This window comes from Diospyros lotus, chromosome 2 (assembly GCF_014633365.1).
Source record: "Diospyros lotus cultivar Yz01 chromosome 2, ASM1463336v1, whole genome shotgun sequence".
In the NCBI taxonomy this organism is placed as follows: Eukaryota; Viridiplantae; Streptophyta; class Magnoliopsida; order Ericales; family Ebenaceae; genus Diospyros; species Diospyros lotus.
Genome location: NC_068339.1, coordinates 20064918 through 20079721, shown reverse-complemented (window position 1 = coordinate 20079721; position 14804 = coordinate 20064918). Strand labels below are relative to the sequence as shown.

Genomic DNA, 14804 nt, shown 5'->3' with positions numbered 1-14804 from the left:
AGTTGTTGGCACCATTGATATGTCTGCAGAACATGATGGGAGGTATCAATTTATTCTTTAGTGCATGGTCGGGTTTACCCTGTTTAGCTTCAAGATAATTCAAAACTGCCCTCCCTTTCATTACTTCTGTTGTTACTCAGTAACTTTGACACCCATTTTATCATATCGGAAACATTATATTAAAAAATTTAGAAAATTATGATATAAATTTTATGTGGTTTGGCCCCGTAATGAAAAAATTCACCAACGTATATTTTTGTATAAAAAATTGTAAATATATTTAAAACAATTCTCTCTCAATTTAAATAACTGTCACACTTTGTTTGGAAATTCAATTTATCTAGTTGTGGGACTATCTTTGAACACTTATAATCACATTAACTTGACTATATAATCTTACAAGTGACTAGTATGGTCCATTAATATTTAACAACTGAATTAGGAATATTATTTATAGCGGGTAATTCTCACATTATCCCACATTCAATATCAAATTGGGTTTTATATAAGAATAAATTCTAATCATATATGAAATTGAGAAGATATCTAATATTTGTGCCATTTTTTTAATAAAAGAGAAGTTCAGGAAATTAAGAATACGTGTTATTTTTTAACTGGGTGAAAATTAGCACATTAGTCATTTGAGATTTTAAAAAATAACTGTTGTTAGGAGTCATTTAAGCTAACAAATGAATTCTCCCAAATTCTATTAATTACATAATCCATGTTAATTCAAACAATTGACGAATGCGACACATTACTTAAATTTAAGATGTGAAGTCTGAGCACATGTAGTCTTTTCTCTGGAACTACACTATGTTTATCACTGGAACACACTTCCCTTTCTAATTTCCTCCAAAACGTAGTCTGAGAGCAGAATAAAGTCAAATCATTCCAAATTGTGATCAAAACTAGCGTGCAGTTTGATCACCCAGAAAGCAGCCATTTTTAATAGCTTCTTGCGTTCTTCTGAATGTTCAGTAATGACATAAAGCACCATCACCACCCAGAAAACTCCATTCCAGCACAATTCAGCAAGTTCTGGTAAAAAGGAGAGTGCAACAACAAACAAACACGTCAAACCTTACTCGTGGTATTGGCTACATAAAATTCTAACTCATCAATCATTTTTATGTATTACTTTATCTTTTATAAAACTTTAATAACTTGTATCATAGTTTAATATTCTGTCACCCACCAAGAATTTCACCCGGCCGAATGAAAAGCATATATGAGAAATATAATTTTTTGATCTTGAGTTTAAAAACATGGAATGGAATGAACAAATCACTTTTATTTCTCAGAATAATACAAAGTACAGGAATCAGAACAGAGCAAGAAGCAAATTTCATTGCCTTTGCAGAGAAAACTAGCTTAGCATTGATCCTAGAGAGATGGAAGAATAACAAAAATACACCTGCAAGTTCCTTCACTTCCAGAGTTCTTCCATTGGGATCCCACGCTCAGCAGCAACCTCACTGAATTGTCGCATCTTCTGCACTGCAACGACGGTGGCTCTTGCATTGTTCAGGGCATTGTTACTGCCAAGTTGTTTCCCCAACCCGTTCTCAACGCCTGCCATTTCCAGCACGATCCTTACGGCACCTCCGGCAATCACCCCGGTACCAGGGGAAGCGGGTCTAAGCATCACCTTTGCCGCACCATAATCACCCTCCGATCTGCCATTTTTTTGCTCCATAGAATTAGCATGGAAGGATAAAGTGCCTAAACAAGAATCAAAAGCAATAACTTCACTAGGTTGAGACTCGGGTTAGCTACATAAATTTTAAACCTCTAGCCATCTACATATTTTTCAACAGAGAAAGTGTCAGATTACAAGTTCAGAAAAAATAAACATTATTCAACCAAGGAAACTAAACTATAAAATAATCAAGAAAATTCTTTAGCTAAATTTTCAACCAAAAGAAGAGATAATTGGTATCTCTCTCTCTTTGGATACATTTTCTTTCATTCTTTCTTTTCTTCTTTCTCTCCTTTTTTTCAGGCAAATGTGTAAGTATGAGCTATACCCATCGCATTGTGATTGGCACGGTATTTATCACTGAGACACTACAGAATATTAACCTGCCCTTATGTTATACTTGCGAAGTACTCATCTTGGACACACTTAAGAATGTTTATGCTATCAGGCAAATGATATAAAGGCAAGTCTGACTTTAAATAATGCACCACATTCTTCATAGGATGCCCCTAGAATTACTATAACATGTGATTAAGTACTGCCCACTGAGTACATGCAAATTCACATATAGGTGACCCAAATCTATGCTTTCTATGTTTCAATCAGACAACAATTGTTTGCATGCATTTGTAAGCCTCAATATGGCTTGCACAAAAAAGATTTTTTCCAGACTTGTCTTGTGTCTCCATAACAATGTGCATTTATTGATGGGCAAATGACAAGGATTGGGCTGCACATGGTGGATTCAAAATCTGTCACTACATCCTCCCCTACCCCATACAAGGTAAATTGTTCATATATATGAATTAGTATGATCTTTGACCTGTTTCTTCCCCAGGTTACTACTAAATTCCCACACACACACATTATAAATTCTAGCTTCTTTTCTTCCTCCCATATGCTTCCACTTTTTAAATGACCACAATTTATTCACCTTGATGCTCAATAAACACTAATCTCTTTAAGCAATAATTTGGTTTGACGCTCCTACATATACTTGAAATTTTGCCAAGTACCAGAGAAAAAAACAAGTAAAAAGAACTTTGGACAGTACACTAGGGGAGTTGATTGTTTCCACCTTGATCTCTTTCACTTCAGTTGCTGCACATAGGTACAGTCATATTTCGACTTCAGAGACTACCTTGTAATCTTATGATAAACCAGTTCCAAGTTTCTAGTAACTGTAATAACTCGATACATGGTATTATGCAACCGTAAACCACTTGGCTTAAACAACAGTGACCATCATCATAAGATGAAATAGTATCTCCTAGATGGCTTTATCCAGGATATGAATCAGGGGACTTGGAAGAATCATTTGTCGTGTACCTAGGGTTTACCTAGGTTTTTGATAGGAAATTGAGGGAAATCAGAGGAGGAATCAGACTGAGGGGAAGGGTATTGCAGCAAGAAATTGGGGGGGGGGGGGAGGAACAGCAAGGAGAGGGAAAACAGAGGAAGCAAGAGAGAAATGAGAATTCATTCAACAATTCAAAAACATATCCTTATCAACCCCAGCTATGGCTTATATAGCCTAACAGCCTCCCACATGCACCCATGTGCATAACAACAAGCCTAACTAAGGTGTGCTGGAACATTCCTCCAGCTAGCAGCCTCCCACGTGCACCCATGTGCATAACAAGAAGCCTAACTAAGGCACAACAAGCATAACAACAGCCTGCTAACGTGACAATCCCCTCCCCTTAAGGCATTTTTTGTCCTCAAGAAATGCGTAGCAAGCTGATTGAGTTGGGAAATTGCTTGAGAAGATCTGGCAAGTACTCCCATGTATTATTTTTTTCGTGTAGTGTGGACTACTTGACTAAGACCTGGGTGAGAGGAACTCCATGTCAGTGGATCACCCTCTTGTCCAAGATAGCGGTAGGGACTGCTTCTTCTACTTCTGCTCTCTCTATAGGTGGTAGTGTAGGGGATGATCTTTGCGCTGCAATGGCCTTCTTGAGGAGGGAAACGTGGAACACATGATGAATATGTGTTCCTGCGAGCAATTGCAACCTGCAGGCTACTACACCTATCTTCTCCAATATAGTGAATGGGCCATAGTATTTGGGACTCAATTTGGAAATGGGCTGGTGACTCAACGACTTGAGGTACTGTTAGCTAAGCTTCAAATAGACATCCTCCGGTACTAAAAATATTCTTTCATTTCTCTTCTCGTGAGCCAATTGTTTCATCCTCTTTTGTGCTCTAGCCAGATATGACTTGAACACCCTAATTGTATCTTGTCTTTGCTGCAAATATGCTTCAATTGCCTCCCCTGTAGAATGTCCCCCAATGGCCGGTAACAACCTTGGCTTATAGCCATAGAGAGCCTCAAAATGAGTCATTTTAATCGAGCTGTGGAAGCTCAAATTGTACCACCACTAAGCAACGACCAGCCACTTATGCCACCCTATTGGCTGTAAAAGACTGAAGCACCTTAAGAAGGATTCCAGACACTGGTTCACCCTTTCTAATTGGCCATCCATCTTCGGGTGGTATTCAATAGACATTAGTAGCTTGGTGCCTAGAAATTTCATCAATTCCTTCCAAAACAAACTGGTAAATATCTTGTCTCTGTCTAAAACTATAAACTGAGGAATCCCATGCATCTTCATCACATTGTCCATGAATATTCTCGCCACTTCTCATGCTGTGAATGGGTGGGATAGGCCTATGAAATGACTGAACTTTGAGAAACAGTTAACCATTACCATTATGAATCCTTCCCTTCTGACCTTGGAAGTCCTTCTATAAAATCCATAGTTATGTGTATCCATGCTTGGTATGGAATGGCTAAGGATTGTAGAAGACCCGGATGAGCCATTGTTTCATGTTTGCATCTCCTACACACATCACACCTCAACACATAGTCCCACACATATTTTGTAAGCTGAAGCCAAAAGAATATCTATTGCACCTTACAATAAGTGTTTTGAACGCCCGAATGACCTCCTATAGGAGACTTATGTAATGTTTGTAGTATCCTGTTTTTCAACGCCTCACTTTCTCCTATCACCAACCTGCCCTTATATCTTATCACTCCATTGTTAAATGAGTAATTTGGCCTACTATTGGCATCCAAGCTCAGTTGTTCCAACAATCCCTTGGTCCATTCTCCTTGTTGATAGCTGTCTGTGTCATGACCCAAGTAGTAACTAAAGGGCAATATAGTAATAGTATTATAATAATAGTTAGGAGATATTTTAGAAGCACATGGGGTGCATGTGCTAGGTCGTTATTGAGCTTGTAATGCCCATATAAGGCTTTTGCTATTGATTTGTTGGGGTATGCTGAAAATGAATCGAAAACTCTCATTCTCTCTCTAAGAATTCTCTCAAATCTCTCTCTCATTTCTCTCCTCTGCTCTCCCTCAATTTTCTCTAATTTCTCCCCCATTCTTCTTCAATCTTCTCTCTATACATTCTGTTCTTGACCTTAGTTCAATCGGATCCTTCCGATTACCAATTTTAGCCCGTTATGAACCCTAGGTTCATGACAAATGGTATCAGAGCAGTCAATCCTTGGCTGTGGATTTGATTTTAGTTGAAGGCGACTATTGTGGTGAGCGGTTTTCCTTGGCGATTGCGGTAAGGCGGATTTCAGCGGCGTGTGGATTTGATTCCAGTTGATTAGAACTTCCAGACGAGCAAGCAAGCCCAACCCAGACGATGAGAAGCGATTCTGGGTGAGGCGAAGCGTTGCAAATAGACATCGCTTGCGATTAGTGAGGGAGTCCATCAAATGCGTTCTCAGAAGCTCGTGGCCTGCCGTTTGCACATCGTCTGGCAAAGTCAAGTAGCAGTGTCGAAAGCGAATCAGGTTGCTTAAGACGAGGACAAGACTCACTTCAGAGGCGACTTTGAAGGACGGTAACGGAGCCGATCTTGGCCATCCAAGCAAGCTTAGGGAGCAACAGTAGTGACGCAGGTAGCGATTTCAATGGGTTTCTCACGGTCGAGTGAGCTGCGACTCTAATCGAAAGTTCTGATCCCAATTGGCGAAACAAACTGGTGGCCTTAGAGAGCGACCCACCCTGATCGGAAGAAGGTTCTGACTCGTTCTAGAGAGGCGACACTGAGGCTGAAAGAAGAAGGCGTGACTGGGCGGCTCTTATCGAAACATGAAGGCAAGTACTGTAGGTGAGCAAGATAGAGACAACTAGATCAAGATTGGGTCGAACAAGGAAGGGGGGTTCGCTATCGCTATCCATTGTAATTGTTGATTATGGCGCATGCGATTCTCTTGGGCTAGTGTAAGGCTATTATCTCCCAGAAATTTTGAACAGTCCTATCTAACTTTTGAAGGCAAAGACAATCGGTGATTATAATTTGGGTCGGTCTAGCACATTCAAGCTATCTGACAGAGCAGATCCCAGTCTTCATCTTCTTCTGCTGGTGCAATTCCATCTAAACGGCAACGTTGGCAGGGGTACACAGTTCTCCTTGTCTAATTGGGTAATTGAAAGTTTATGATTTGCCAATCCAAAAAGGGGGTTACTGGAATTAGACGAGAAGTAGAGGTACGTTACTGCTTGTAAATCACTTCACGATCAATGTTTCAGTGGTAAATTGTGGGTGATTAGGCAACAATTTCAGTGGGTAGCAGCGACTTCATTTTGGAGGGTGTGCATGCAAATCAGTTACTCGAACAATCTAGGTTGTGGCGAGTGGACTGGTAGTTAACCCGTTTGATTTCGGAACCGAAACTGAACGCATAATAGGTTGAGAGCAAAGGATTTTATTGGGTTGTGGTTTCCAATTCAAATTGAAGGCTACTAAACAAGGAAAACAACTGTAAAAAATCAGCAACTCCACTAAACAGTCATGACATTGGATGCTCCTTTTGAAAACTTGGAGAGAAGGTTGGGGCGCTTTGAGAGAAGGGTGAATGGGTTTCTAGATGAAATGAGGGATCAACTACAAGGTCTCATGGACATGTTCACCAGCCAAAGTCAATCATCCATGAAGAAACTGACTCCAAATATCCTAGAGAATACTAAGAGGTATGCTTCCTCTTTCTCATCACCACCTCCTTCATCTAATTGGAATGAATATGAAAAAGAAATGAGAAGACCTAAAAAGGCAACTACCCAAAGGCTGCAGGGGGGGATGTTTGGAGATTGATGTTTGTCTAATGTGGTGGAAGAATTCTACAAAATCAAGCAAGATGGGTCAGTAAGGGAGTACGAAATGAGGTTTGAAGAGCTGAAGGCCTTGATGCACAATTATAACTCCTATTTGGCAGAGGATTATTTCGTTTTAAGCTTCTTAATTGGCTTAAAACTAGAAAGTTGATTAGTGAAGGTGATCCAGCCCAAGACTATCAAGCAAGCTGTTGATAATGCCCAATTCCACGAATTTGTGTTCGAAGAACAGAGGAAGGAAGATGAGGAGAAGCTGAAAGAAAGAGCAAACAAGGAAGCAAGGAGCATTGATCATTTTATGGAAGAGTTGAAGCATGAATCAGAAATGAAGGAAAGGCGGAACCAGGAGCATGGTGAACACTGCAGTGAAAATTCTGCCCCATCCAACCGAAATGATGAGCTGCCAGATGATTTTGAGGTTGAGGAGCAACATCAATTGAAGGCTGAAAGACTGTAAGTTTCAACTGTTGCCTGTGACCAAAAGCAGCTAAATTCAATCAAGGCACTAGATGAGGATATATTGACTGGATTTGGCATCATATTGGATCCTCAATCTATGGGTACAAGCTATCTTAATTTGGTAGCTATCACCAACCCACAGGAAATGGTATGCCGCTCCTTGGAGGAAGATGCAGCTTTGATTGCACTGATTATCATTTTTGTTTCAGCTAAGGAGTATCCAAGAACAAAGAAGAAGCGGCTTAGAAAATGAATGATAAAAGAAAGAACAACCAAGCTAGAGAGAGTTGGTATTGGTTGAGGAGCAATGGCTAAATTGTTGTAAGTTCTTGGGGACAAGAATTCTCTCAAGGAAGGGGGAATTGTCATGACCCAAGTAGTAACTAAAGGGCAATATAGTAATAGTATTATAATAATAGTTAGGAAATATTTTAGAAGCACATGGGGTGCATGTGCTAGGTCGTTATTGAGCTTAAAATGCCTATATAAGGCTTCTACTATTGATTTGTTGGGGTATCCTGAAAATGAATCGAAAACTCTCATTCTCTCTTTAAGAATTCTCTCAAATCTCCCTCTCATTTCTCTCTTCTGCTTTCCCTCAATTCTCTCTAATTTCTCCCCCATTCTTCTTCAATCTTCCCTCTATACATTCTATTCTTGACCTTAGTTCAATCAGATTCTTCCGATTACCAATTTTAGCCCGTCATGAACCCTAAGTTCATGATAGTCTGTAACTTCTTGGAGCCAATCTGGGACCACTGTTAAAAAGACAGCATTCATTCCTTCCTCTTGACAGCAAGACAAAACGCCTGCTGCTATATTGTCCTTCCCCTTCCTGAATTGGATCATATAATCCAATCCCATGAGTTTTGTCATACTTTTTTTCTGCAACTGGGTATGCAATCTCTGCTGTAATAGGAACTTCAAGCTTTCATGATTTGTTTTAATAATGAATCTTCCTCCTAGATAGTGTTGTCATTTCTCTACAGCCATAAGGATTGCCATCAACTCCTCGTAAATACTGAGTGAGTCCTTGGTATCTGGGGGCTAAAGGTTGGCTAAGAAAGGCTAGGGGCTTGCCATCCTGTTAAAGGACTGCCCTTATGCCATGGTTGCTAGCATCGGTTTCCAGGACAAATGGCTTGCTAAAATCTAGCAATTCGAGCACTAGTACTTCACTTAGTGCTTTCTTCAACTACTCAAAGGCCTCCTCAGCCCCAGGGTTCCACTTAAAGCCATCTTTCTTCAACAATTTAGTTAATGGCTTGTTGATCATCCCATAATTTCTTACAAATCTTCTATAATACCCGGTGAGCCTTAGGAACCCTCCCAATGCCCTGATGCTAGTAGGTCTAGGCCATGCCACAACAGCCTCAATTTTCTTGGGATCTGTGCCCACTCCAGCCTTTGAAATTATATGCCCCAGATATTCCACCTGTTTTTGTGCAAAAATACACTTTAACTGCTTGATATACAATTAGTTGAATCTCAAGATTTCAAATGTAGCCCTAAGATGGTCTAGCTGTTAATCAAAGAAGGGGCTATAAACTAGGATGTCATCAAAGAAAACCAAAAAAAATTTTCTGAGGTATGGTTCAAAAATTTGGTTCATGAGGGCTTGGAATGTAGTTGGTGTGTTGGTTAGACCGAAAGGCATGACAATAAATTCAAAATGGTTGTGGTGGACATTAGGACGGGTGAGGCAAATGAGTTGTGGCTAGGTTGAATTATAAATTGGTTCAACATCTCCTTGATAAGTTTTTCAATCTCAAACTTGAGTTTAGGGGGGTATCTATAAGACCTAATGTTCACTGGTTCGTCATTCGGTTGAAGGGGTATTGTGTGGTCCAAGGATCTTTTTGGGGGCAATAACTTAGGTTCTACAAAAAGATCTTGGTATTCAACTAAAAGTACATCAAGTAGGGCCAATTCGTGTACCTACCAAGTGGTTGTAGATGATTGACTCTCGGGTTTAGGTTCTCCTTCATTCCCAATCTCAGCTGCTCAATGGCCTCAATTGGACCCACTCCCCTCATCTAATCAACCTCGAGAACAATATAGCATCCCCCTAGCTTAAGTAATCTTAAATCAGCCTAGTAATCTTCTCCTCGCATTTCCCAACAAAATCCCAAACAAGCGAATTTGCTGATGACCTTACTCCCATTTGCTATAGTTACTGACAAGGGTTGTGTGTTGCCTAGTGACCACTTCATCCTCTTGGTTGTTCCCTCATCAATAAAAATTGTGGGTACTCCCACTATCTATTAGGACCATGAGGGTACTATCTTGTACCTTCCCCTCTACTTTAATAATCTTACTTCCAGCCATTCCCTTGATTGCATGCAAGGAAATAGCTCCATTACCCTCATCCTCATCTTTAATCACAACCATTTCTTCCTCTTCCTCCCCTTCTAGTAGAAGTAATTGTTTCTTGCACTACCCGGGGAAATATTTATCCCCACACCTAAAACATAGCCCAATAGCTCTCATCTGCTCAATGAGCTTATCCCTCTACTGTAAACTTGGGTTAGGAGGTGCAGTTATCAAATATCTCACCCCTATTCCTCCCCTAAAATTCTTCTTACTCTACATTCTCCCTCCGGACAGTACTAATCCCAAATTACTTCCCTTGTTCTGACTCCTCTGCTTCTTCATTAAGGCCTCCACAGTCAATTCCTATAAAGAAGCTCCCTCAACTGCTTCTTGTACATTTTGCGATTTGAACATCTTAACTGTTGATTTGATCTCATCATTCAACCCTCCCACAAAGCTAGATACAAAATATTCTTCTGTCATAAAAGGGTTCCTACTCAACATGAGGGATTTCAATTCTTCAAATCGCAACTTGTACTCTTGCACGGTACCATCTTGCTTCAATCTATTGAACTCCTCCACAATATCCATTATTCCCCTTTCACCAAACCTTCCACACAATCCCTTAGTAAAGTCATCCCACATAAAATTCTCCCTTACCTTAGACCATCCCTGGAACCACACGTCCCCCACATCATTAAGGTAGTGGAGGCTAGGATCACCTTCTAATCTTCCAGGATCTGGTGGATACTAAATAGCTTCTCACATCTCCGTATCCACCAGCAAGGCTTCTATCCCTCACACGTCGGTAATTCTAGCTTTGGTACTGGAAAACCAGCTTGTTGCGAAGGAATTTGAATTTCCAACCTCCTATCCATCGGATTCTCTTCAACCACTGCTGGATCTCCCTCCAATTCTAATGATTCAACAGTACAGTGGCTGTTTCCATGACTTGGTAGGATCAACTCCACCCTATCTCTAGGGGGGAAATTAGGAGAAATTCTTACTTGATTTTGGCTAGAGAACATGAGCATGAATTGCTGCAATTGGTCATGTGGCAAATTCCCTTGCCCCTGCATCTCTTTTCTAATTTGTTCACGCATGTCCGTGCGCAACCTCTTCATCATTATCTTCAACTTTCGATCTACCGTTGATTCCGACCTTCCTTCTATTGATTCCACCATGTTCTGCATTTCCGATATTGACATTGTCATTTGCTGCAGCTGCATCTCCATATGCTTCATTCAAGTGCCATCGACCATGTCTAATCGCTCTTATCACTCGCTGGCCAGGACCTTGCTCTGATGCAAAATTGTCATGTACCTAGGGTTTACCTAGGTTTTTGATAGGAAATTGAGGGAAATCAGAGGAGGAATCAAACTGAGGGGAAGGGTATTGCAGCAAGAAATGGGGGGAAGAATTATAGACAGAACAACAAAGAGAGGGAAAACAGAGGGAGCAAGAGAGAAATGAGAGAATTCATTCAACAATTCAAAAACATATCCTTATCAACCCCAGCTGTGGCTTATATAGCCTAACAGCCTCCCACATGCACCCGTGTGCATAACAAGAAGCCTAACTAAGGTGTGCTGGAACATTCCTCCAGCTAGCAGCCTCCCACATACACCCATGTGCATAACAAGAAGCCTAACTAAGGCACAACAAGCATAACAACAGCCTGCTATCGTGACATCATTTCATGAGTCTCATTTCAGATCCAAAATGTCTGATGTGATGAGTCAACCTAACAAAAAGACACATACAAAACCCAAAATCCAAAAGTTATGTTCAACCCGATGCAACAACTTAAAATGGGACAGCAAGCTGGTAGACCAACGATGAATCACCTCGCAAATAAATTCTAAAAAGACCATATAATCTATCTATTTTCTTTGGAATATCAGCCTCAACCATTCTGAAAGCCCTCTAATTCTCAATTTAAAATTCCCAGATTTCTAGCAAAAGCTTGGACTAATTAGTTCTTCACAGCCTACAGTTCGATGTGATGTTGCCTCAAATTGCTTAGAATTTGTGCAGGTGCCTATGCATTCATATAATTCCAGCATCCCAATGGTGCTTAACTCCTGCAAACAAAGTTCCTACAAACACCCAAGACACGAACTTCCTACAAACAAAGTTCCAAAAATATAAAAGCTCCAGTCGAAATGAAATAAGAAATTGAACAAATGAAAAGTGTCCATTTGGATAAGGTCATTTGACCCTTTCATCTATAATTTGGAATTCCAAATTCACTATTTGGATGCGTTTGTGTTAAAAGCATATTTGAAATTGAGTCCAAATCAACCCTAGATTTGTACCCATAAAATAGAAAATTTTCAAATGATTCCAAAAGGGCTATTATTTGAAATGACATAATTTGATAAATGGCAAGTATTTAAGTTTCAATTTTCAAATGACATCATTTGAACGCCCTCTATCCAAATGCAACCCAAAGGAATCAGAATCAAATACTTCTCTATATCATATATACACATCCTAGAGATTCAGACATGCAATTTCATCCACAAATTCCCCATAAACTACATGATGAGCACAATGCGATTCAAATTACCTGTGAGGAAACGTCAAGTACTTGGTCATGGGCACGGTGATGATATTCCGGCGGGCATTGGCGGCCGACTTCTGCACGGCGGCGATCACCTCCTTCGCCTTCCCAACCCCAACCCCCACCCGCCCCTGCTTGTCGCCGACCACCACCACCGCCCGGAAATGCAACTGCTTCCCGCCTTTCACCACCTTTGTCACTCTCCTCACCTGAACCACCCTCTCCTCGAACCCATCCCTCACCTTCTCCTTCTTCGCCTTCGACCCGAACCCCGTCGTCTTCTTCACCTTTGAATCCATCACGAACACGTCCTTTCCCAGCATCGTCATCCCACTGTACGCCGGGCCGTAGAGCTCCTCGTACGCGGCGGCGATCTCGTCCTCGGTCTCCGGCGGGTCCTCGTCGAAGGACGGCGGCGGGACGAAGCCTTCCGGGGCTTCGGGCGGGTCGAAGGCGATGTCATCTTCGGGGTTCACGGTGTCGAAGAAGGTGGTCTCGATGTCTGAGGGCGTGGCGCGGAGCAGGCCGGGTTTAGGGGGTTTGGAGAGGAGGGAGAGAGAGGGCTGCAAGGGTTTGAAGGCGGCGGAGAGAAAAGGCAGCGGCGGAGGCGGCGGCGGGCAGAGGAGAGAGAAACGAGGGGCGTGGATAGAGAGAGAAGTTGCAGAAGCGGCCATTGGGGTGAAGGGAGAAGATGAGAGTGGAGTGTGGAGAAGGAAGGGGCTTATCCCAAAGAGGAAGAACAGGTCATCTGTTCTCGGACAGTTGGGACCTTCTCTTTCTACTGTGTTTTTCTTTTTGGTTTAAAATTAAAAAATCAAAATAAAATATTTAAAGAGAAAACAACCTTTGGTGTCACGAAGTTCAGCATAATTGCAAATAGTATCTTGATATTTGAAAAAATACATTCATCTCAGATCTTTGATATTTTATTACAATTTATCCCTTATTTTTAACTTACCATCGTTAAATTTTTATAAGAATCTTCATTTCTCACTCAGCAATCTCTCTTTCATCTTTCTCTCACTTTTTATGTTTATCGTGTTTGCAAATCGATTATTAGTTATATTTTTTTTTTCTATTGTAATTAATGCATCAAGAACTCTTCATCTTGATTGTCATCTATAAAAAATTAAGCAACACCATATTGTTATTAGAAATAATTAATGAGACCACCAGTTGCATTATCATTAACACCATCTTATCATTAATATAAGAGTCGTGTTACAGTGCCCGAAAGAGGTTGACGAACGAATTTATTAAAAAATTATCATGAATTGTTGAAGTTCGCCCACTGTGCAGTTGGTGGATTTCATCTGTGATGAAATCCGCTGTTGAAGTCCGCCCGTTCAGTTCGAGTAGATTTCATTATAGATGAAATCTGTCCAGATTTTATTTAAACACTCATGCAGTGTATTCGAAATGAGACAGCAATTTCAAAATGAAGATATTTTTTATATTTGATGTCTTTAGTCATCTCGTACATCAACTAATTCAGACAAAATAGAATAATCCATCAATATAATTGCAGAAGTTCACGTGGCATTGACAATTCTTTTTTTTTTTTCCTTTTCATCGACATATGTTGAGTTTAAAAGTAATCCCTCAATCATTCACTAGCTATAACAATGGTCGTTAATATTTTATGATTTTGAGTTATCTTTTATTTTTTCTATTTTATAAAATCAAATAAGAGAAAATGAAGAAAAAATGATTATTTTATGACTTTATTTAACGATGGTTCTTATAATTAACCTAAGCCTAACGGGTTATTGCAATTTTATAACATTTACAATTTTATTTTCAATAAAAATATATATAGGCCACAAAAACGTTTATTTAGTGGTAAGGTAGAGGAATCAAGAACTTTTTAAATCTCAAGTTTAATTGCTCTAATTTTGTAAAGATTAATTTTTTTCAATTTATTTACTTTGTATTTGTATAGGTTATACTTGATTTATAATTTAATACTTTTTTGATTATATATACTATAACATCTCGAAATTTTAGATACAAATAATAATTAATAATCTCGGTGTTTGAGATCATTATTAAATATTTAAGGATCTAGAAAAAAATAATAATTTATGTTGTTTGAAGAAATGAACAATTAGGATAATTAGTTATTTTATTTGAGAGTATTTATGGAAATAATGAAAAAAATAAAATAAGTTGAATTGGTGAAATTTTGAAAAAATTGGGGAAAAAATTGAATGTGGGGTGCAAGTGTCAATTTTTGGAAGTTCTGGGTATTGAAATGATTTCTGGAAAATAGGTCGTGGATCACCTTAAAATTAGCCACGTGCCTACATGGGTTGAAGACGAGTGGCAGCACGGGCGGTAGCATGCGAGGGGCTCCATGGGCGAGGTGTGGGTTCGATCCTGTGGGAACGCACGCGAGGCTAGGGAAAGAAATGTTGATTTTTCAACAAAATCCTTCTCGAAACGACATTTCAATGAGACGGTGGTGTCTCCCAACGGTCGCCACATGGCTCTCCCCCCACCACTCGTTTTACACTTTTTTTAAGCCCATTTCAAGCATCTCCGAGCCAGTAAGAACAAAAGGAAAAGTGCCAGCAGCGTGCACAGGGAAGAAAATTTAAGAAAAATGGGGGGGAAAT

General features: G+C 40.0%; 1 protein-coding gene across 2 annotated transcripts; it reads right to left on the bottom strand.

Annotated features, from left to right (window-relative positions):
* Positions 1-683: 683 nt before the first annotated feature.
* LOC127795699 (30S ribosomal protein S5, chloroplastic) lies at positions 684-12961 on the bottom strand. 2 transcript variants are annotated; one of them, XM_052327546.1, is made up of 3 exons: positions 12193-12961; positions 1418-1679; positions 684-1041 (listed from the first exon to the last, which is right to left on the bottom strand). In XM_052327546.1, the coding sequence occupies exons 1-2, from the start codon at positions 12858-12860 to the stop codon at positions 1430-1432; spliced, it is 918 nt and encodes a 305-aa protein (XP_052183506.1). In that variant the 5' UTR covers positions 12861-12961; the 3' UTR covers positions 684-1041; positions 1418-1429. The 2 variants fall into 2 exon arrangements, with proteins under 2 accessions (XP_052183506.1, XP_052183505.1); XM_052327545.1 differs by lacking the exon at positions 684-1041 and having other exon boundaries at positions 1275-1679.
* Between the last annotated feature and the right edge of the window lie 1843 nt (positions 12962-14804).